This window comes from Ahaetulla prasina, chromosome 8 (assembly GCF_028640845.1).
Source record: "Ahaetulla prasina isolate Xishuangbanna chromosome 8, ASM2864084v1, whole genome shotgun sequence".
In the NCBI taxonomy this organism is placed as follows: Eukaryota; Metazoa; Chordata; class Lepidosauria; order Squamata; family Colubridae; genus Ahaetulla; species Ahaetulla prasina.
Genome location: NC_080546.1, coordinates 90711117 through 90734986, shown reverse-complemented (window position 1 = coordinate 90734986; position 23870 = coordinate 90711117). Strand labels below are relative to the sequence as shown.

The window sequence follows — 23870 nt, the reverse complement described above, 5'->3', positions numbered from 1 at the left end:
GTGATCAAAATTCACCCGCTTGGCAACCAGTTCCTATTAATAACCGTTGCAGTGCCCTGGGATCATGCGATCCCCTTTTTGCGACCCCCCCCCCTGACAAGCAAAGTCTGGGGCAGCCCGATTCGCTCCATAACCGGGTTACTGATTTACCGACTGCAGTCGTTCGCTTAACAACCGGGGCAAGGAAGGTCATAAAACGGGGACAAAACTCCCAGAACAAATCCCTTTCAACAACGGAAATGTTGTGTTCCATTGCAGTCCTAAGTTGAGGACTACCTATACATCACTTGCGTTCCCTCAGTCTATTAAGAAAGCTGCCTGATCCAGATTAATTTGGTGGAATTGCTTTTAACCAGCCCATCTTGATTAGAATAGAATAGAATAGAATAGAATAGAATAGAATAGAATAGAATAGAATAGAATAGAATAGAATAGAATAGAATAGAATTTTTTATTGGCCAAGTGTGATTGGACACACAAGGAATTTATCTTGGTGCAAATGCTCCCAGTGTACATAAAAGAAAAGATACCTTCATCAAGGTACAACGTTTACAACATGGTCTTTTACAACATTTACAACATAATCTCTGGTTATTGGCCAGTTGTTGCTCAGATTGCTATGGTGGTTGTGGTTACTAACCCACCCACCCCCAATGGGCATCACACTGTTTGTATTTTATTTTTAAAAGATTTTTTTAAATTGTAAAAAAATAAAAATAAAATAAACCCACACAAAATTGTAAAAGAAGAAACACAAAAGGCTGCAAAAAAAAAAAAAAAACCACACCCAAAACATACATGCAAAACACTTCTTCTTGTTAGTTGCGAAGTCATGTCCAACCCCATCGTGATCCCATGGACAATATTCTTCCAGGCCTTCCTGTCCTCTACCATCCTCTGGAGTCCATTTAAGCTTGCCGACTGCTTCTATGATTCCATCCATCCACCTCGTTCTTTGTCGTCCCCTTCTTCTTTTGCCCTCAATCTTTCCCAGCATTCGGCTCTTCTCCAGTGAATCCTTCTTTCTCATTAGATGGCCAAAGGATTTGAGTTTCATCTTCAGGATCTGGCCTTCTGAAGAGCAGTCAGGGTTGATCTCCTCTAGGACTGACCGGTTGGATCGCCTTGCAGCCCAAGGGACTCGCAAAACACTTATTTACAGGCAAACACTATGTCAATAAATATAGTCATGGCATTGATTCAGTAGTGGAATTCAAATCCTGTCGCTACCGGTTTGCTTGTGGGTCCGTGTGCACGCATGCAACATTTCTGCATGCTCCACTACAGGTTTGCCCAATCCTGGGCGAATCGGTAACAACCCACCACTGCATTGATTGCTTTGGAATCTGATTTGGACATTTATCAGATGTGAAGGTCTGTAGTTTCAAAACCCCATTTAATGATCTGGGACATCCCCTCGTCCAGTCGTCCAGAATTTAACCAATGTAGCTTTAAGCAGAATTAAATATTGACAGAGTCCAATAGAGTAAAAATGTACTAATAACCTATAAAAGTATAAATTTGCGCTAAAAAAACGGTGGCTGCAACAGACGAAGTTATTTTGGGCATCAAAAACCTTATTTATTAAATTTATATAGCCTCCCATCTCACACATAGGTGATTCTGGGCGGCTTACAAAAATCCAAATAATCTCACAAATTGGTTAACCCTTCTCCCATAAAAAGAAAACAAGCATCCTTTTCAATAATAAGCATATATAATATCCTTGCAGCAATTGGCATGTACAAAGTAGTGCTGAAACTTGCATTTTCAATATTCCTGCATAAATGTGAATTAAAACGTGATCTCGTCCTCACACGGCCCTAAAAGTAGGTAAAGAGATCCAGCAAATGAGTCAAAAACATTATGCTTTTTTATTTATTGAGGAAAATGTTCCAAAGCTACAGGAAAAATTTCACAGTGCAGGAAAAGGAAATGGGAGGGTATAATGTGTGTGAAGCACAGAAGGAAAGAATATTCCTTTCCTTTCTCCAGCATCTGATAGATGTACTTTTTCACTCCTCCTTCTTACTGTCCAAAATCCAGGATCATGAAAGCTGCTGCCTTGTTGATAAATCTGGTTAGTTGGAAAAGGTGCTACCAGATTCCTGATCTTTTTCCACCCTAGACTAACACGCATCTCCTCCTTATAATATCTTCCTTAGGAACTAATGAAGAAGACGGAATAGAAATGCTTTTAGCGTTGCCTGGAATTAAGACAGGCAGGGTAAACCTCTGGGGCCTAAAACAAAGTAAGGTTTTTGAGTTTCTGTCTGCAGCCGAATAAAATTGCAGCCTAGTTGTCTCTAGAGCAGAGGCGGGTATACTTCTACTGTGGGTGTGCAAAAAGAGAGAGAGAGAGAGAGAGAGAGAGAGAGAGAGAGAGAGAGAGAGAGAGAGAGAGAGAGAAACAAGAACCACTGGAAAAAAACTTCATCATGCATTACTGTTGGAAGAAATGTCCATCTGGGTTCAGTTCCAAGTGGGGAGAAAGACACTGGAAACATGGTTTGAAGTCCTGGGTAACTGACCACATGGAGTGGAGAGAGAGAAATATTTATACCCTCTCTTGGGCCTTGCCCTTGAGCTTCCTGTTCCTGTGGCAAGGGCTGGTATCCTATTGCCTGCTACGGGGTCATGTGCAAATCCAAGGAGTTGGTCTGAGATAAGTCTGGTTGAACTGTGTTGGGCGTTGTGGTCCGCCAGCAGCCTGCGGACCTGGCAGCGGAGTTGGACAATGAGGAGGTTGGGGAGGACAATGGCCAGTCCTGGAGTCAGACCAGGGCTCTGCATCGAAGGCAGAGATGGGGCCAGAGCCATCTGGGAGTGATGCGCAGCCTCCGGAGCCTCCAGAGGTGGACCGCAGAGAGGCAGAGGAACAGGAAGAGCCTCTTCCTAGTGCACACATGCGAAGAGCTGCTAGAAGACAAGAGCAGCTGAAGCAAAAAGGACGACTCGGGAGTAAGGCTAGGAGATGATTGGCCCCACCCATAAGGCTTAAAAGAGCAGCAACCAGCCGTTGGGTTCTTTGTAGAAAAGCAACATTGAGTCCCATGCTTCTTATCAGCGCCTCTTGAACTTTGTGGGGGTTTTGCCAAGAAAAGCCTTTGGCAGGTTGCCAAAGACATCAAAAGTTGGTCATAAGGCTGAAGAATTTTGTTTTGGACTAATTAATTCATTCTCAGCTGTTTTAATAAACTAAGTTTGTTCAGGACTGAATTGTGTTTGGTAATCACTACTTGGGCCTTGGTCACAACATTGGGTGATGTGATATTTCCAGGTGCCATGTGGTGAGCTAGATAATCCTGTTACATGACCCCGGAGGGTCATGTCTCAATCCCATCACTCTGGAACTAGAGGCCTTTTGTTTTGTAGATAGGTTGGCCCAGTCTTTCTGGGGCTATTAACCAATGTGGGAGCTGCTTTCCAAGAGCATGTTTCTCCTTTTTCTCATCCAGGAAGGTATAATATTCTGCCTTTTTAATATTTCCTAAAAAATGTTTCATTCTTCTAGGAGACGGGTGGGTGCTAAAGGTATTTCCAATACTAAAGGTATTCCCACTATTTCAACTTTATTAACAAAGCGCCTGTCAATCTGCATTCGGACGTTCTTGAATATGAGAAAAGGTGACTCTAGAAGGATTTGCTTCTAATTTCCATCTGTGGAAGAGACGGCTTGGTGGGCTTCACTAGGGAGAAGCGGGGGAGGCAGGAAGGTTTCTATGATTGTCTTGGACGGATGCAGGGCAGGGGCCCTGGCATCGTTATAAATCTGAAACACCAGTTAAGTTAAAGCGGAGAAGACCTTTATTTTATTTTTATTTTTTATTTATTTTATTTATTTTGCCAATCATACATAAGATAACAAGTAAAAGTATAAACATAACTTGGATACATGAAAAGAGTAAGTAAAAAGGAATATTAGGATAGGGACGGTAGGCACGCTGGTGCACTTATGCACGCCCCTTACAGACCTCTTAGGAATGGGGTGAGGTCAACAGTAGACAGTCTAAGGTTAAAGTTTTGGGGGTTTGGGGATGAGACCACAGAGTCAGGTAGTGCATTCCAGGCATTGACCACTCGGTTACTGAAGTCGTATTTTCTGCAATCGAATTTGGAGCGGTTTACCTTGAGTTTGTGTTTATTATTTGCTCGTGTATTGTTGTGGTTGAAGCTGAAGTAGTCATTGACAAGTAGGACATTGTGGTAGATAATTTTGTGTCCTATGCTTAGGTCGGACTGAAGTCAGCGTAGTTCGAAGTTGTCTAAGCCCAAAATTTGGAGTCTGGTGGCATAAGGTATTTTATTGCGAGCGGAGGAGTGGAGGACTCTTCTCATAAAATATCTTGGCTCAGAGAAAATGGCCAGTAGGAAAGGTAGAGGGTTCGGGCGGGGGGAGAGGACTTGGAAACAGTTCCTTCTGAAGCAGCAGGATTGCCAGGGCTGCAGATCTCACCATACTTGCCTATCTGTGCCGTCCTTGAAACAAACTTGGTTCTCCTTGGCAGCCAAGGCCTGTCCCCATCCCTCCATCCCTCCAGGGAGGACCTGCCAAAGTCCCACCCTGCTTAGACTGAACATAGGCTAATACCTATGAAAAACGGTCGCAGGAATGGGGTATGTGTAGTCCAAGGAAGAGAAGGACGCGGGGTGACATGATAGCAGCGTTCCAATATTTGTGGGTCTGTCACAAAGAAGAAGGGATTCAACCTATTGCAATATTACAATATTAAATAAAATTGTAATATTAAAATAGTACAAGAGCAAAAAATAGATTCAAGCTTAATGTCAACCGCTTCAAACTTGATTGCAGAAAATATGACTTCTGCAACAGAGTTGTTAATGCTTGGAACTCATTACCTGACTCCGTAGTCTCTACTCAAAATCCCAAAATCTTCAACCAAAAACTGTCTACTATTGACCTCAGCCCATTCCTGAGAGGACTATAAGGGGCGTGCATAAGAGCACAAAAGTACCTACCGTTCCTGTCCTAATGTTCCCTTTATTATATCAAATTAATATAGCTAATGCATATTCTTTACTTATATATATATATATTTTCTTCATGATATGTTTTTTACTTATGACAATGTTTATGTATACTGTTATGACAAAATTAAAAAAAAACAACCTAACATACAAGGAACGGTTGCACAAACTGGGTATGTCCAGTCTAAAGAAAAGAAGGACTAGAGAAAACATGCTAGCAGTATTCCAATATCCCAATAGGAGGAATTTCCTGACAGCGAGGACGATTAATCAGTAGAACAGCTTGCCACCAGAATTTGTGGGACCTCCGAGGTCCTTTCCAACCAGGAGTGAAATCCAGCAGGTTCTGACAGGTTCTGGAAAAGCGGTAGCAGAAATTTTGAGTAGTTCTGGAGAACCGGCAAATGCCACCTCTGGCTGGCCCCAGAGCGGGGTGGGAATGGGGATTTTGTAATATCCTTCCCCTGCCACACCCATCAAGCCACACCATGCCACTAAGCCACGGCCACAGAACCGGTAATTTAAAAAAAAATGGATTTCACTACTGCTTCCCACTCTATTATCTTATTCTCCAAAAGCAGCTGCAGGCAGGATAAAGAAGTAATGGAGGGAAACTGATCAAGGAAAGAAGCAACCCGAACTAAGGAGAAATTTCCTGACAGTGAGAACTGTGAGAAGTCGCCTTCAGAGGTTGTGGCTGCTCCATCACTGGAGGTTTTTAAGAGCAGACTGGATAGCCACTTGTCCGAAATGCTATAAGTTCTTCTGTTTGCGCAGGGGGTTGGACTAGGCAGAGGAATTATTGAGTCTGTCATTTGCACCTCTATAACTGTCTGGTTCGGTTCTGCAACCCAACAAGAAAAACACAGACTTCAGAGAATAATTAGAACTGCAGAAAAAACAGTGGCTACCAACCTGCCTTCCATGGAGGACCTGTATACTGCACGAATCAAGAAGAGGGCCGTGAAAATATTTACAGACCCCTCGCATCCTGGACATAAACTGTTTCAACTCCTACCCTCAAAACGACGCTATAGAGCCCTGCACACCAGAACAACTAGACACAAGAACAGTTTTTCCCCGAAGGCCATCCCTCTGCTAAACAAATAATTCCCTCAACACTGTCAAACTATTTACTAAATCTGCACTACTATTAATCGTTTCATAGTTCCCATCACCAATCTCTTTCCACTTATGACTGTATGACTGTAACTTGTTGCTGGCAATCCTTATGATTTATATTGATATATTGACCATCATTTGTGTTGTAAATGTTGTACCTTGATGAACGTATCTTTTCTTTTATGTACACTGAGAGCATATGCACCAAGACAAATTCCTTGTGTGTCCAATCACACTTGGCCAATAAAGAATTCTATTCTATTCTATTCTATTCTATTCTATTCTATTCTATTCTGTTCTGTTCTGTTCTGTTCTGTTCTGTTCTGTTCTATTCTATTCTATTCTATTCTATTCTATTCTATTCTATTCTAGAAGGCCTCTTCCAATTCTATTCTATTCTAAGGCCTCTTCCAACTCTGTTATGCTGAGAGGAAAGGAGCCCAGCCTAGCTTCGCTCTTGGAGTCAAGCCTCAGCAACCCCAACAACGCCTCTGGTGGCAGTGCTCCTGCTATGCTTTTTTTTTTGGGGGGGGGGAGGCTTCGTGAGCTACTAAGCCCCCCCCCACTCTTGTGCCAACTCTCCTGCTGCTGCTCCAGGTGGCTCCATGGAGGCTGAGAAGATGAATCAGGTGTGCCCAGGTGAAACAAGAGACAGGCAGCCTTTTGCTGGACATTAGCTGGGGGGGGGGGTTGGGGGGGGAGAAAAAGGAGTCCATCCCTCTCTGACCCCTCTTCGTGCTCTTCCAGGGGTCCCCTTTCCCACTTAATCCAGGAGGGATTTGATCAAAGACATCCAGGCGGCATAGGACTGTGTTATTTAGGGCAGGGGGGGGGGTGTCCTACCTTGGTTTGAAGACTTAGTGGACTTACCTAGGGAGCATCTCAGCCTGGGTGTCTCAAAGGTGCATTTTCAGGAGTCCCGAAAAAGCACCTTTGGGATTTTTGGCTGGCTGGGGAATCCTGGGAGTTGAAATCCACAAGTCTTGAAAAGTTACCAAAGGTTGAGAGCGCCTGGATCGCCCCTTCGCCCATTCCAACCGCAAAAGGAGAGAGGTCCTCTTCAAGGGCAGAGAAGGGGGAACTGGCCGGCGTCCTTACGGGCGCGATCCCTCTCCCCCCACCACACACTCTTCCCCCCCCCGCCCCCCCCGCCACCTAAGGACCCGTTCCTTGGCTTTCTATGCCCACCTGGGCTGGTTGGCTGGCAAGTCCGGCGGGGAGGGGCCTGCCTGCTTCGTAAAGGCGGAGGGGCCGGGGCTGGCCGTCGCCCCCCGCCCCCGCCTCTTGCGGCGAGGGTGGGGAGGGGGGGGGTCCGCTTGACGTCTCCTCCGTTCCAGCGGGGAGGGGGCTCTCCGGAGCTGCGGGCGCCGTTGCTAAGGCTGGAGCATCTCTGGATGTCGCTGGCGCAAAGCCGCATCCTCCGCTGCTTGCGGGAAAGCGGCTCGGCCGATCCCTCGGCTCCATGAAGCGGGGCCCGTCCTCCTCCTCTTCCTCCTCCTCCTCTTCTTCCTCCGCCAAGGGCAGGGCTGCCCGGTTGGGCTGAGCGATGGCAGCCGCTCCCCCGCCGCCCTCCCTCTGCTGGGTCAGCCTGTCCGCTGCGGCGGCTGCTGAGTAATCCGGCGGCGCGGTCAATGGGCGAGGAGACGGAGCCCGCTCCGAACATCAACCAGGGCTTTCTGCGGGATCACAACTATGTGACTGAAGGTAACCATTCGCCGCGATCTCCCACCCACCACCCACCGCTCTGCTTCGCCAAGCGCAGCCATCCAAACGGCGCATTGGGCTGAGGATGCGCCCACTGCTTCTCCCCCATCTCCCCCATCCCCCGTCTCTCGCCTGCGAAAAAGCCCGAGGGAGGGAAGAAAGGTGGGAGAAACGGGGCACGGCCACCTCCTGCTGGATGGGTGGGTGGGTGGGTGGGTGGCTTTGGAAAGGGGGAGGAAGGGGGGAAAGATATCGAAAGCGCAGCCTGCGGGATGCTGTGGGGCGCGGGGGGGGGAGCAACTTCACCCAAGGGGTCCCTGCGGAGCCGGCTCCCCTGGGAAAGAGGCCGGCCATCTGGATCCCGCCTTCTCCGGGGTGGGTGGGGAGGGTGGAAAAGAGGAGAGCCTCTTGCATCCATGGGGGTTGGGGTGGGGGGGGGCTGCGCAGGTAAGGCCAACCTGGCTCCATTTCATAGCAAGCCGGGTGCCTGGTGTAGCGGTTGCAGCATCTTTTATCCAAGGGGGCGGGAGGCGGCCTGGGGAGGAGAGTGGGGTGAGGGGGTGTCAGCCGTGTCTCTTGCCCTCCCTTGCAAATGGTTCTGCAGCACAACTTAGGTTTGATGGCCTCCAGGAGGTCTATCTCACAACACGCACACCTGGAGATTTGGAGCGGGGGGGGGGGTTTGCTGCTTTCTCTTGAAATAACAACAGAAGCTAGGCGGCTGCCCGTTTGCTCCCGAAGGAGGAAAAAGCCTGAGAAAGTTTGGGGATGGTCCCTAGTTTTCATTTTGGTCCTTTTGGAGTTGTTGTTGTTTTTTTTGGGGGGGGACACACACATTTGGGTGTCTCTCCTCATTTTGGCTTTAGGTCGATAGCTTTTGTCTGCACGATAGCTATTTTAAAAAGAGAGGACGGGAAGCATCGCAGACGGGACAGCTGGTGTGCGTCCTTTCGGAGATGCAGCTGGAAGGCCGGGAGGGTGGCGGGTTAGCCAGGATCCATCTGCAGTGATCCAGTGAGCCCGGAATTAAGGGAGAGAACAGCTGCTCTTCCCTATTCACCTCTAAGCAGACTGATGGGCCTATATATATATAAATATATAAATATATATATATTTATATATATATATCAATATATAAATATATATATATTTATTGCTGAGCTTCCGAGCTGCCATGATGACTCACGTCCAAGCAGCATCTCGCCTGAGCCTCCCACGACAGGCAACCGAGCTTGTAAAACATGCCCACAGCCCTTACTATTCGTCTCCTGACAAAAGAGGCACGGGTTGCCGCAATCATGCCCTCTCTTCCTCGCCTCTGACCCTCCCCAAGTTCACTGGCACATGGAGGAAACGGATAGGAGGAGGGAGAGGGCCCCCAATCCTACCGCATTTGAAAACGGGGGTTTAGGGGCCTGCTCTTCGCCTGACTTTGACGGATGAACTGACAAGCGCCTAGAATACGAGCAAACTCTCTGCAAACCCCCCACCCCTCTTCCCAACCAAGGAGGGGGGAAATGCTCTGTCCCCTCCCAGCTCCAGTTCTAGAGAGTTTTCTGGGCCTCTGGCTCGACACCTTCTGGAACCTTCTCAGAAGCAGCCCATCTTGATCAGGCTCCTAATGGTATCTCCACCCCAGTTTCTGGTACCTTCCCCCTGGTTTTGGTCCCCCCCCTTTTAAGGTTGACTGCGCTAAGAAACCGGGACAGGCGCTGGGATCTATTGCACGAGGCGTAAAGTGCCTTTGAATCTTGTTTTCTAATGATTTGTTTTACCTCGAGAACTTAGCTTAGCTTAGCAATTTCTCTATCCATACATTTTTGGCTTCTCTCTCAATAATATTGCTTTTCTCTCTCTCTCTGTCTGGGCCTAGATGGCATTTCAGTGCTTCTGCGAGCCATTGTAAATGCACGACTAAATAAATACGTGGGTTGCAGGATTAAAAGCTCGCTTGTATTTCCATCAGGGTATAAAATTTTTCCAGGGTTCGGGGAGGTGGGACTGGGTCGTGCCGCTGTAGTCAGCAGTTTCTCAGACGTGCATCGCAATTAATCACAACCCACCACCACAACAACAGCAGCAGCAAAAAAAGGAAGGGAGGAAAGGATGAATTGAAAAAGGCAGAGGGAAGCTCCAGAAAAAATGGCCACTGATTGGAAAGCTTAACTTCAGCATATCAGCAGCTCTCTTGGAAACGTCCAGCTGGGCTTTGCAGTTAGTTCTGCCGTTGTCACTGGGTTAAAAAAAAATAAAAATCAGATCACGTGTGCGATTGTGTTTCACAGCCGGAACTGGATCCAGGATGGCTGCAAAGAAATGAAATGGGTCCCTTAGTCCTCGACTTACAGCCACAAAAGTAAAGGTAAAGGTTCCCCTGGCACATATGTGCGAATCATTCCCGACTCTAGGAGGCGGTGCTCATCTCCGTTTCAAAGCCGAAGAGCCAGCACTGTCCGAAGACGTCTCCGTGGTCATGTGGCCGGCATGACTCAACGCCAAAGGCGCACGGAACGCTGTTCCCTTCCCACCAAAGGTGGTCCCTATTTTTCTACTTGCATTTTTTACCTGCTTTCGAACTGCTAGGTTGGCAGAAGCTGGGACAAGTCACGGGAGCTCACCCCATTACGCGGCAGCACTAGGGATTCGAACCGCCGAACTGCCGACCTTTCGATCGACAAGCCCAGCGTCTTAGCCACTGAGCCGCCGGGTCCCTTGCACAACTCGCACAACCGCAACTGAGCCCAAAATGTCTGCTGCTCAAGCGAGGCATTTGTTCAGAAAGAGTCTTGTCCCCGTTTTGCAACCTTCCTGGCCACCGTTGTTAAGTGAACCGCTGCAGCTGTTGAGTGAGTAACCCGGTTGTTAAGCGAATCTGGCTTCCCTGTTGATCTTCCTTGCCAGAAGGTCGCAAAAGGGGATCACGTGACCCAAGGATGCTGCAGCCATCATAAATCCGGGTCTGGATGGGGAGAAACAGACTCAGGCTCAATCCATCCAAGACGGAGTGGCTGTGGATGCCGGCACCCCGGTACAGTCAGCTGCAACCGCGGCTGTCTGTTGGGGGCGAGTCACTGGCCCCGACGGAGAGGGTACGCAACTTAGGCGTTCTCCTGGATGGACGGCTGTCGTTTACAGATCATTTGGCGGCCGTCTCCAGGAGAGCCTTTTACCAGGTTCGCCTGGTCCGTCAGTTGTGTCCCTTTCTGGACCGGGATGCCTTATGCACGCTCACTCACGCTCTCGTCACTTCCCGTCTGGATTATTGCGATGCTCTCTACATGGGGCTACTCCTGAAGTGCACCCGGGGACTCCAGTTAGTCCAGAATGCAGCTGCGCGGGTGATCGAGGGAGCTCCTCGTTGCTCCCGGGTAACACTGCTCCTGCGCAGTCTGCACTGGCTACCTGTGGTCTTTCGGGTGCGCTTCAAGGTTTTGGTTACCACCTTTAAAGTGCTCCATGGCTTAGGGCCCGGGTACTTACGGGACCGCCTGCTGTTACCGTATGCCTCCCATCGACCCGTACGCTCACACAGAGAGGGTCTCCTCAGGGTGCCGTCCGCCAAGCAATGCCGGCTGGCGGCCCCCAGGGGAAGGGCCTTCTCCGTTGGAGCACCTACTCTCTGGAACGACCTTCCCCCCGGTTTGTGTTTAATATCTGACCTTCGGACGTTCCGCCGGGAATTAAAAACTCATTTATTTGTTCAAGCGGGACTGGACTGATTTTTAAATTTTTAAATTTTAAATTTTTTAATCTTCTGTAATTTTATATGGGGTATTTTAGGTTAGGTCAATCTGACGGTTTTAATTCGGCCACTATTGAATAGGTATTTTAAATTGATATTTTTAACTTTGTATATTTACTGTTTTTATCTTGGCTGTTACACCGCCCTGAGTCCTTCGGGAGAAGGGCGGTATAAAAATTTAAATAAATAAATAAATAAATAAATAAATAAATAAATAAATAAATAAATAAATAAATAAATAAATAATGTGAGCCTGGTTGTGAAGCATCCGAATGTAAGTCGCGTGGCCATGGGGATGCTGCAATGGTCGTAAGTATGAAAAACGGCCAGAAGTCCCTTTTTTTCAGTGACGTTGTAACTCTGAACGGTCACTAAATGAACTGTTGTTGAGTCGAGGACTACCTGTATTGAAATGTGAAAAGACGATGCCAGGTGTGTGAGGCTTGAGCAGGTGTGTGAAATGAGCCATGAAGCGAGTCACCATGGTCTTTAAGTGAACCACATAGCAGTTAAGTAAATGTGGCATATCCAATCCAATGGTTGCTTTTGCTGTTTTCTGTTGGACAGTCGCAAAAAAGTCAGTCATTGTAATGATGTGACTGTGGAAGGCCACAATCCATGATTGCAAATACAAGCTGCTTGTCAAATGCCTTGACAGGGGATCACATGACTGCAGGTGGGGGATGCAGTAGGCATAACTTTAAAGATGGGTCAGAAGTTTTTTTTTAAAAAAAATCGATCATAATTTCAAATGGTTGTGAAAAGACTGGCTGTAGGTCAAGCACTATCCTTAAAGACTTAAGGAAGAGAAGGTGAAGAGGAGACACGAAAGCAGTTTTCCAATACTTGAAGGACCATCCAGGGAAGAGGGTGTGGGTTGATTCTGCCAAGGGTGGGATGAGAACCAGCAGGGGGTCTATGTCAACTCGCTAAACATGGCCAACTCACCTTGACCAATTTACCTTGGCCAACTTGCCATGACCAACTTGCCATGGCCGACTTGCCATGGCCAACTCATCATGGCCAACTCGCCATGGCCAACTCACCATGGCCAATTCACCATGGTCAACTCAACATGGCCAACTCACTATAGCCAACTGGTTGAGGCCAACTCACCACGGCCAACTCACCATGGCCAACTTGCTATGGCCAATTCACCATGGCAACTCACCTTGGCCAATTCACCTTGGCCAACTCACCATGGCCAACTCACCTTGGCCAACTCACCATGGCCAACTCATCTTGGCCGACTCGCCATGGCCAACCCACCAAGGCCAACTCATCATGGCCAACTCACCATGGCCAACTCACTATAGCCAACTGGTTGAGGCCAACTCACCACGGCCAACTCACTGCAGAACGTCTCACTGCCGGACAACTTGCCACAGGACAAGAGTTACACTAATATCGATGAATTGGTGGAATAGAATCATTAAAGAAAGGAGGCCAAGAGAGGGACAACATGAAAGATGAATGACAGAAATTAAAATATGTTTTAAAATGATTTTAAATAATCAAATGGAATTGTTGAATTGTATGATGAGTTGTACCACAATGAGTTGGCCAATGTCAAGTTGTCCCATGGTGAGTTGGCTGCAGTAAATTGTCCCATTCTACCAGCAGGTGGGAGCTTATAGGAGGCAGATCCAAATTTGAAATAAGGAGGAATATCTTGACTGGCAGAATTATGAAATGCTCAAACAACCTACCTCCTGAAGTTGTGTATGCTTCATCACTGGAGGCTTTCAAGAAAAGGTTAGAGAACCCTTTGGCTGGGATGGTTTGAAGATTTCTGCCCTAGCAGAAGATTGGACTAGATACAGGGGTCTCCAACCTTGGCAACTTTAAGACTTGTGGACTTCAACTCCCAGAAAGCTGGCTGAGAAATTCTGGGAGTTGAAGTCCAGAAGTCTTAAAGTTGCCAAGGTTGGAGACCCCTTGACTAGAAGACCTCTAAGGTCCCTTCCCCTCCTGTAATTCTGTACTTCCGTCTCTACTCTTGATATGTTTCTTTTAGGAGAGTTTTGCAATGGTTTTGGTTATACCTCTGCTTCGTTTTGTCAATTTTAGTCATGTCTCTAAATTTTATCAGGATCATTTTGAATGTTATTTCTGTTTTCCAAAGTATCAGCTCCTCCACCCCATTTGATGGGATCTACAGACTCTGTAAACCTTCCTCACTGCTTCCTTCATCAAATCCATAATGAAAGGTTGACGTTCACAAGACCAAATGTGGTAGCACCCCACCGGATTGCTTTTTCTATGAGATTTATGAGGACATATTGCAGATAACTCAGGATACTTAAGCTAGCTTGCTAGCTGGCCCAAGTTGTTGTTGTTAGTTGCAAAGTCCGAAATCGTGGCCGACCCATCGCGACCCCATGGACAACATTCCTCCAGGCCTTCCTGTCCTCTACCATCCTCTGGAGTCCATTTAAACTCATGCCTACTGCTTTAGTGACTCCGTCCAGCCACCTCGTTCTCTGTCGTCCCCTTCTTCTTTTGCCCTCAATCTTTCCCAGCATTAGGCTCTTCTCCAGTGAGTCCTTCTTTCTCATTAAGTGGCCAAAGTATTTCAGTTTCATCTTCAGGATCTGGCCTTCTAAAGAGCAGTCAGGGTTGATCTCCTCTAGGACTGACCGGTTAGATCGCCTTGCAGTCCAAGGGACTCACAGGAGTCTTCTCCAGCACCAGAGTTCAAAGGCCTCAGTTCTTTGGTACTCAGCCTTTCTTATGGTCCAACCTTCACAGCAGGCCCAAGTAGTGATTACTAAACACAATTCAGTCCTCAACAAACTTATTTTATTAAAACAGCTGAGAATTAATTTATTCTCAGCTTCGTCCAAAACAAAATATTCTTAATAACCTGCCCATCGGCCTTATCACCAACCTTTGATGTCTTTGGCAACCTGCCAAAGGCTTTTTTTGGCAAAATCCCCACAAAGTTCAAGAGACGCTGACAAGAAGCAATGGAATCAATGTTGCTTTTCTGCAAAGAACCCAACGGCTCGCTGCTGCTGTTTTAAACCTTATGGGAGGGGCCAATCATCTCCTGGCCTTACTGCTGAGTCGTCATTTTTGCTTTAGCTGCTCTTGCCTTCTGGCAGCTCTTTGCATGCCTGCACTAGGAACAGGCTCCTCCTGTTTCTCTGCCTCTCTGCTGTCAACCAAACCATGCCCACAGAACCGGTAGTAAAAAAAATTGGATTTCACCACTGCTCTGGAGGCTCCGGAGTCTGTGCATCACTCCCAGATGGCCCTGGCCCCATCTCTTCCTCCGACGCAGAGCCTGTTGTGTCCCACTCCTCCGCTGACAGCTGGGTCAGGGAAATCCGAATCAGGCGTGCCTCTGCAGCTCTGCCAGCAAAGTTCTCAAGGCGGGCAGGAGACCAGAAAGTGATTTCAGCAAGATAAGGTAGACTTTGCCTGACTCAGAGAATGCCAGAAAGCAGATCCTTTATATAGGCCATGGGGTGTGGCTCCATGACTCAGCACTTATCTCGGCCTGCCCCTCCCTTCCTTCTGTCGCCGCCGCCTATCAATTCTTCTGAGCGAGGTCACTCCAGTCTGCAGCTGTTGGTAATTGACCTCCTCAGGCTCACATGCTGTGGGGAGGGGTCTAGTTGCTCCGTTTGCCTGGGCATGGAGCCAGAGCTGGGGGCTGGAGGTGCTTCCTCCTCCTCAGCCTGTCTGGGCATGGAGCCAGGGCTGGGGCTGGGAGGCATACTAGGACATTCCTCAGCGTTCGGAAGCAGATAAGAAGGCCCGGCTGCGGGGAAAGCGGACGAGGCACAACAGAGCCCTCATCAGGGCCTTCCCCTGACTCCAGAACTGGCCCATTGTCCTCCCCAGCCTCCCCACTGTCTGACTCCACTGCCAGGTCCACAGGCTGCTGGCGGACCACAACACAGTTAAAGTTCAAACCTAATTGTCATGGCATCTTACCCACGTCAAGCGCTAACATCATGGAAACTTTGTCAAATGCTTTGACGAAATCCAGGTCTAGCGTATCTAATATTTTCCCCACATTCGCCAGGTGGATTTTTAAAAATTGGATTCCGTTTATCCCCGAGAAATCCGTGCTGACCTTCTATACCTCTTTTGTGGGGTGCCTGGGGATTGAATAGAATAGAATCACAGAGTTGGAAGGGAGTTTGGAGGTCTTCTAGTCCAACCCTCCCGCTTAGGCAGGAAACCCTATAGCAGCGATGGTTAACCTTTTCGGCACCAAGTGCGCTCGTCTGTGACGCGACCCGGAAGAGGAGCTGCCCAGGGGGCATGCGCGCGCCAGAAAATGCACTTCCTGTTTTCGCCTAGAAAGTCCTATAAAGCGTTAAGACCGGATTATTTGCGGGACAGTTTGCCTTTGATGATTTCTGCCTGTCTCAGCAGAATGGACATACTCCATTATTCTTTTGTGTAAAGTGAGGTCTCCTGTAGTAGTCCTTCTCTGTGGTGGATCGTGTCCTTCGAACTATCACTTTTTGAAATCTGATTTGTCTCTGATCTTCCTTGTTATCTTTCAGGGAGGTCTGGAAGATCCAGCTGTTGGCTTAGGCATGTGCTCTGGTCTGTTGGCCGCTGGCCCCTCCAGCAGCTGAATTAGAGAAGGAGGAGGTGTGGGAGTCAGGGCCAGCCTCAAGGCAACCTGAGAGCTCCGAAAGGGAAGAGGGAATGGAGCTGGCAGAGAGAGAGAGATGGAGGCAGAGCCTGGGCCATCCATCAGCCCTCAGATGGAGAGTCAACAGCCCCCAGGTCTGAAGTGGCTGATGACGAAGAGGAGGAACAGCTGGGTCCGGTGCCTGACGCTTGGATGTTTAGTGAATATTTTGCGCATGACGTAGCACAATGTAGCTATGTGTAGAGTAACAGAGTCATGTGTCACTGTAAATAAAACTCCAGTGCCTGATACGCGGATCCGCGGAAGGCAGAGGAGAGGAGAGCAGTGGAAATCTATGGGCCGGTCCTTGGGATGGAAGAACCACTGAAGCCTCACACTAGCTCAGGGGGTGGAGATGAATAGATGTGGCAGAGGACTATTCATTTCCCTGCCGGACGGACTTGTTAGGGGCTGTCAGGACGCCTAATGAAAAGAATATTTGAGTTGGCTTCAGAGGGTTTGTCGTGTTTGGGGAGCTGGGTCAGAACAGCATGTTGGTGTGTCCTGATGGTGTTTTCGGTCGCTGTTTTTTATGAAATTCTGCTCTATTGCAGAATTTAGAACTGGCCATGTACCGAGTTGACTTGCTCCAAAATTCTGACATCGAAGGTTCTTGAAACTCTCAATATTAATCTGGAATCATAATAGTAAGGCATAAATAATTAAACTCAAAGTGCTCCAGTGTTTCCTTGCGGTCCACCAATACGTTTTTTTTAATTATTATTATATGGGAAGTACAAACTTTCAAGACGAATGCTGGTTGCAAATCCTAAGGCGATCAACAGAGGAGGAGGAGAATGAAAAATGTTAGGTAATATAAAGTATAACAATTTAAAAAAAAAAAACAGTTTGGTGAAAATAGCTGTTGATAACTCCATCTTTAATGTTCTGACCCGGCTCCCCAAACATGACAAACCCTCTGAAGTTAACTCAAATATTCCTTTATTAGGAACGCCGGCAGCCCCGGCAAAAATTTTCTCTCTCACTGCAGGCTAACAAGTCTGTCCGGCCAGGAGATGAATAGTTGTCTGCCACATTTATTCATCTCCGTCCCCTGCCTTTTATCTCCAGAGCTAGGGTGGAGCTTTGCTAGCAGCTCTTGCTCTTCCGTCCCAAGGACCGGCCCATAGATTTCCAATGCTCTCCTCTCCTCTGCCTTCTGCACATCAGGCACTGGACCCAGTTGTTCCTCCTCTTCCTCATCAGCCACCTCCAGACCTGGGGGCTGTTGACCCTCCATCTGAGGGCTGACGGACAGCCCAGGCTCTGCTTCTGTCTGTCTCTCTCTCTCTGCCAGTTCCATTCCCTCTTCCCCCTCAGAGCTTTCAAATTGCCTTGATGCTGATCCTGACTCCCACGCCTCCTCCTCCTCCTCCTCCTCCTCTGATTTGGCTGCTGGGCCCCTCCGGCAACCAACAGGCCACAACATTTAAATACATTTCCTAGTCATTCTGCGGAGTTTTATTTACGGTGACACGTGACTCTGTTACTCTACACCTAGCTACACCTTTTGTAAACGTCATGTGCAAAATATTCACTAAACACCCAGTTAATTTTGTCATTTCCCCATATACGTACATACAGTACAATGTGACATTAGAATCAACTGGCTGTTGACCGAAATCAACGAGTTTTGATCTCCCTCCTTCAAAAATGACAAGTCCTTGATGTGGTAAAGACTGAATTTTTGGAACTGGTTCTAGACATTGTATTTCATGCAACTCAACCAGCGGTGGGTTCCCAATATTCTTACCACCGGTTCACCACCCTTCCATGCTTTGCTCGCTTGTGCACCTTCCGCGCATCTGCCCGGCCTTGAAAATGTGCCTAAATAGGACATCGTAGAGCTGGAGCGGGTAGCCAGGCCCACCCGCGATATCCGCTACCAGTTCGCCTGAATCGATATGAACCAGCTGAATATCATCTCTGAACCCAATGCACAAAAAGGCGCACACGAAAAATCCCAAGCAACCTGTAAACCTAAAATACTATAAATAAACAGTGCAATTGACTTCCTCACCATATGGAGAATAATCTAATCTGATTTATACCCGATTCCTTTTATACATGATGAATAGCTAAAGCCCATCGTGTTCCTTGGGCAAACATTGCTTTGTTCTGGCCACTCAGTGGGTTTTTCATGCAGATGTTCAACATATACCATATTTTTTGGAGTATAAGACACACCTTTTTCCCCCAAAAAAGAAGGTGAAAATCTGGGTGCGTCTTATACTCTGAATGTAGCCCATGTAGCTTCTCAAATGGAGGTTTCAGAGGCTGAAAGACGCTTCAGTAAAGAAGCTCCCAAACAGAGCTTCAGAAAAAAGCCCCCAAACAGAGTTTCAGAAAAAAAAGCCCCCAAACAGAGCTTCAGAAAAGATGCTCCCAAACAGAGTTTCAGAAAAAAGCCCCCAAACAGAGTTTCAGAAAAAAAGCCCCCAAATAGAGCTTCAGAAAAAAAGCCCTCAAACAGAGCTTCAGAGGCTTTTTTTTCCTGAAGCTCTCTTTCGGAGGCTTTCAGAGGCAGAAAAAAAAAAAAGGAAGCCACAGAGCTCACAACCAAGGAACCTGTTGCTAAAATTCACCTCTGGGAACAGCTGATTGGGGGTATTCCGGGAGGCCCATCCACCTGCCAATCAGCTTTTTCCTTATTTTCCTCCCCAAAAACTAAGGTGCGTCTTATGCTCCGAAAAATACGGTAAGTAGCTTTCATAAGAGTTGATTCTGCAGAAATCACCCCTCCGCGTTAGCTTTTATTAGCTCTGCAGGAAGCTTCCCTGTTTCTTAATTAGATTGTAAATTTAGAAGTTGAGAAATTGGGTGGTTAATTAGGAAAGAAGTTTCTCATTAATTCCAGGGGACAGGATGAATATAATGCTCAATTGTTCAACCCAGTTCAAGGAGAGATGGAGTTCATTGAGTCGGCAGCCAATTTGGATGAAACCCTTAGATTGTTGGCTTTTTTTCCCCCAAGGGGTGAAATTCTTCTCAAAGATGTGACCTTCGTTCCTATAATCCCCCTAAATGCAACTGATTTATCCTTGAAGAATGGAGGGAGGGGTCAAGTTATTTTCCAAAGCACCGGAAGGCAGGACAAGAAGCAATAGATGGAAACTAATCAAGGAGAGAAGCAACCTGGAATTAAAGAGAAACTTCCTAAGGGTGAGGACAATTAATCAGTGGAACAGAAGAAGTTGCCTTCAGAAGCTATGGGTTCTCCATCATTGGAGAACTTTTAAGAAGAGCCATTGTCTAAAACCGTATAGGGTCTCCTGCTGGAACAGACTAGAAGACTTCCAAGGTCCCCTCTAACCTTGTTATTCTGTTGTGGGTGCTTCATCACTGGTGGTTTTTAGGAAGAGACTGGACAGCCATTTGTCTGGAATGGTATAAGGCAGTGGTGGGATTCAGCCGGTTCGCACCTATTCGGGAGAACCGGTTGTTAACTTTTTAAGCAGTTCGGAGAACCAATTTGTTGGAAGAAATCTTATTTCCCACTTTCCGGGGCTAATCCTGTAAGGAAGGCAGGAAGGAAACATTCTGGTGGTGTTTCTAGCCTCATCTTTATTGCCCTGCTTGCAGAAACTGCCTCTCTGGCTAACCCTTAGTACATTGTAACAGCTACAGCAAAGCGCTCATCGGCGTGAGCAACGTTGAGTTGGCCACGCCCACACGGTCACATGACCACCGAGCCACGCCTACTCAGCGGGTCATTAGGGCAGAGAACCGGTTGTTAAATTATTTGAATCCCACCACTGGTATAAGGTCTCCTGCTTCAGCAGGGGATTGGACTAGAAGACCTCCAAGGTCCCTTCCAGCTTTATTCTGATTGATTGATTGATTGATTGATTGATTGATTGATTGATTGATTGAAATGGTTTAGGGTCTCCTACTTGTGCAAGGGGTTGGACTAGAAGACCTCCAAGGTCCCTTCCACCTCTGTTCTGATTGACTAAATTATTGCTTGATGCTTAATTAAAGGGGCAACTATGTTCAGGGCTGAGACCAGGTCTATTATCTTCAGAGAGCTTACATCATTAATGGTTCAGACTGGCTACTTAATGAAAGTGACTCATCCTCACTTAGCCTAATGCATTTCTTGAGTACCTTTAGATCCTCAATTTTCAGTTGCTTTTGGAGGCTCATCAGGCTGGAGTTTATTCCTCACCCTTTGATTTTTCCTTCTTTCTTATTTGGGCTGGAAAATCTAAAAGGCACCTTTAATAGCAAGGCATTAGTAGTTCCTGTTTTGCTATAATCCAGACGTTTACCAAGTAAATAAAGATATGCAAATAAGGGACTCATTAAACCAAAGGCTTGGAACAGGTGAAACATCAATGCCGTGAAAGGGGGCGGGAAGCAAACAAACAAGCAAACAAACAAACAAACAAATAGAATAGAATTTTTTATTGGCCAAGTGTGATTGGACACACAAGGAATTGGCCTTGGTGCATATGCTCTCGGTGTACATAAAAGAAAAGATACCTTCATCAAGAATCATTAAGGTACAACACTTAACGATAGTCATAAGGAACAAATAAGCAATCAAATCATATTAGGAAACAGTCAATATAAATCGTAAGGATACCAGCAACAAGGTTACAGTCGTACAGTCGTAAGTGGGAGGAGATGGGTGGTAGAAACGATGAGAAGATTAATAGTAGTGCAGACTTAGTAAATAGTTTGACAGTATTGAGGGAATTATTTGTTTAGCAGAGTGATGGCGTTTGGGAAAAAACTGTTAATTAGAACTGCAGAAAAAAACAATGGCTACCAACCTGCCTTCCATTGAGGACCTGTCTACTGCACGAGTCAAAAAGAGGGCTGTGAAAATATTTACAGACCTCTCGCATCCTGGACATAAATTGCTTCAACTTCTACCCTCAAAACAATTCTATAGAGCACTGCACACCAGAACAACTAGACACAAGAACAGTACTTTCCCGAACGCTATCACTCTGCTAAACAAATAATAAATAAACAAACAAACAAATAAAATCAGTTCTTCCTTAAATTTTGTCATTGGATTAAAATATGATACTCCCAATTTTTTAATTAAGATCATTTATTACACAGATGGAATTTTCTCCTCGCCAATTAGAATGCTACCTCAGATTCATGGATGTCCTCATTTTTTCTCACTCTGTTTAATATAATTTAACAGAATAACAAGAGTGGGAAGGGACCTTGGAGGTCTTCTAGTCCAACCCTCTGCCCAGGCAGGAAACCCTATAGCATTTCAGACATATGGTTGCCCAATCTCTTCTTTAAAAACTTCCAGTGTTGGAGCATCCAGAACTTCTAGAGGCAAGCTGTTCCACTGATCAATTGTTCTCATTGTCTGGAAATTTCTCCTTAGTTTTAGGTTACTTCTTGTCCTGCCTTCAGGTGCTTCGGAGAATAGCTTGAGTCCCTCTTCTTTGGGGCAGCCCCTGAGATATCGGAACACTGCTATCATGTCACCCCTAGTCCTTCTTTTCATTAAACTAGACATACCCAATTCCTGCAACCGTTCTTCATATATTTTAGCCTCCAGTCCCCTAATCATCTTCATTGCTCTTCTCTGCATTCTTTCTAGAGTCTCCACATCTTTTTTATATCATGGCGACCAAAACTGGATGCAGGATTCCAAGTGTGGCCTTACCAAGGCCTTATAAAGTAGTATTAACACTTCACGTGATCTTGATTCTATCCCTCTGTTTATGCAGCCTAGGACTGTTTAATAATGTTGGAATTATTGGCTGGATTTATTGGACAATGAAGGCTATTTTGAACCTCAGAGTAGATGAAGGAGCACATATATTACTGTATTTTGTTCTTTATTGGTAGTGACTAATTTGTACCGAAATGTGTGGATATTGTTTAATACTCTGATACATTTTTCAGATTATTCCATTTGTCGGAATGTCAAATATACTTCAGACTCGTTTTAAGGTTTCAGTGGATAATTCTAAAAGTGGTCATACATTTGGCATAGATTCCTTTGTCACATAATTGGCACAGGTTAACATTGCTAATTTTCTGACTCAGATTAATAGTATTACGATGATTTAAAATCCTGGTGAATCTCTGAGGGTGAGTGAATAAAAACCCAAAGCGTAACACTCATAAAATCCCAGCTGTCTTTCAACCTTCCTTGAAAAACATTCCACAGTTTTATTCCTGAATTATTACTACCGTGATCACAAAGTATTTACTCGTTTCCTTGTGGTAAGAAGCACGAAACTAGCGGTGAATTTGCATATATATATTCATATTTTTTGAGGTAACCTTATAGGTTCTTTTTCAAAAGGCAACTGGATTTTGTTTTTCCCTTGAAGACGTTTCGCTTCTCATCCAAGAAGCTTCTTCCGTTCTGAATGAATGATGAGGAATGGAAGGATTTCTATTCTTTGCAGTCATCTGGTCATTAGCGCTCCTTCTGAGAGTCATTGAAGACTCACATCATGGAAACACATCATGGGTAGAAAATGGCCCTTCCCTCTTTTGCTTTCTTTCTCCCAACACTACACAGCGGATACAAAGAGATATGGCCATCCGGTCCTAGTACCTGTTGTAGCCCGTAGGTGGGCAACGGAACTGGCAGCAGAGTCGGACAGTGAGGAGGTTGGGGAGAAACATGGGCCAGTCCTGGGGGCTGGGAAAGCTCGAACGAGAGCTCTGTGTCAGAAGCAGAGAGGGAGCTAGACAGCAGTGAGGCAGAGGAACAGCTGGAGCCTGTTCCCAGTGTGCGCATGCGCAGAGCTGCCAGAAGAAACACAACTCAGAAAGCAGGGTCGACTCAGAAGTAAAGCCACGCCTTGGAGGTGATTGGACCCTCCCATAGGAAACAAAAGAGGAGCGAACAGGGAGTGGGCTTTTGCAGGAAACAATTGGTTCGTTTCAAAAGTGGAAAGTTCTGTTCGTGACTGTTCTGTCCCCCCTTCACTTCACGGAGAAACGCGAGTCCTTTTATTGACACCGACCTGATTCTTCTGTAGGAAGCACAAGGCTTGGCAGTGACCGTGCAGTGGCCTGCCAAGTTCTGAAGTCTTAATCTCGGACAGAGATAAAAGCACTCGTGTCCCAGGCCCATTGCCAAGCTTACAGGAAAGAAAGGCCTTTAACTCCCGATCGACGGAGCTGCAACACACGCTGGGTAGTTTTTTGTCCGTCATGAAGCCCAACGGCAGCTCCACCCGCTTTTATCCCCTATGGGGTGTGGCTCCGTGACTCAGCACTCTCTGAGCCTGCCACACCTTTTCCTCTGTTGCGCACTTCTTATCTTTACATCGCTGCCTCGGGTCGATCCAGGCTTGATTGTCAGGAGCTGGGACTTGGGGCGTTGCCAGGGAGGAAGAGGAGGGTCCGGGAGAGGGAGGCCTTGTCAGCTCCTCCTCCTGGCCTGCAGCTGGAACTTGGGGTGGTGCCAGCGAGGAGGGTCCTGGCGAGGGAGGCCTTGCTGGCTCTTCTCTCTCACTCGCCGAGTCACTCTCCTCCATGAGGACAGGCTCGGGGGCCAGAGCCACAACAGCGATTCTAAGAGACTCTGTGCCAAGTCTTGCCTTGCCCTGTGTTTGGAAACTAGTTACCTGGCAGCCTTCCAAGCGAGATAAGGTTTGTGTTGATAAATATTCCTCTGAAAGACTGTTTGGACTCTGAATGAAAGGAAGT

General features: G+C 46.7%; 2 protein-coding genes across 3 annotated transcripts in view; one reads left to right on the top strand and one right to left on the bottom strand.

Annotated features, from left to right (window-relative positions):
• Positions 1 to 5630: 5630 nt before the first annotated feature.
• LOC131203518 (atherin-like) overlaps positions 5631 to 23870 on the bottom strand; it is a 41318-nt gene continuing 23078 nt past the window's right edge. The window contains exons 2-3 of the mRNA XM_058193821.1: positions 7300 to 7764; positions 5631 to 5833 (exon numbers count right to left, since the gene is read on the bottom strand). Coding sequence (XP_058049804.1) covers positions 5813 to 5833; positions 7300 to 7764 — 486 coding nt within the window. The 3' untranslated portion in view covers positions 5631 to 5812. The remainder of the gene's footprint in view (positions 5834 to 7299; positions 7765 to 23870) is intronic.
• The window catches only part of LOC131202956 (serine/threonine-protein phosphatase 2A 55 kDa regulatory subunit B gamma isoform), a 47131-nt gene continuing 30682 nt past the window's right edge, over positions 7422 to 23870 (top strand). Inside the window, exon 1 of one of the 2 annotated variants that reach the window (XM_058192678.1) lies at positions 7422 to 7815. In XM_058192678.1, coding sequence (XP_058048661.1) covers positions 7743 to 7815 — 73 coding nt within the window. In that variant the 5' untranslated portion in view covers positions 7422 to 7742. The remainder of the gene's footprint in view (positions 7816 to 23870) is intronic. The other variant, XM_058192679.1, reaches the window with a different exon arrangement.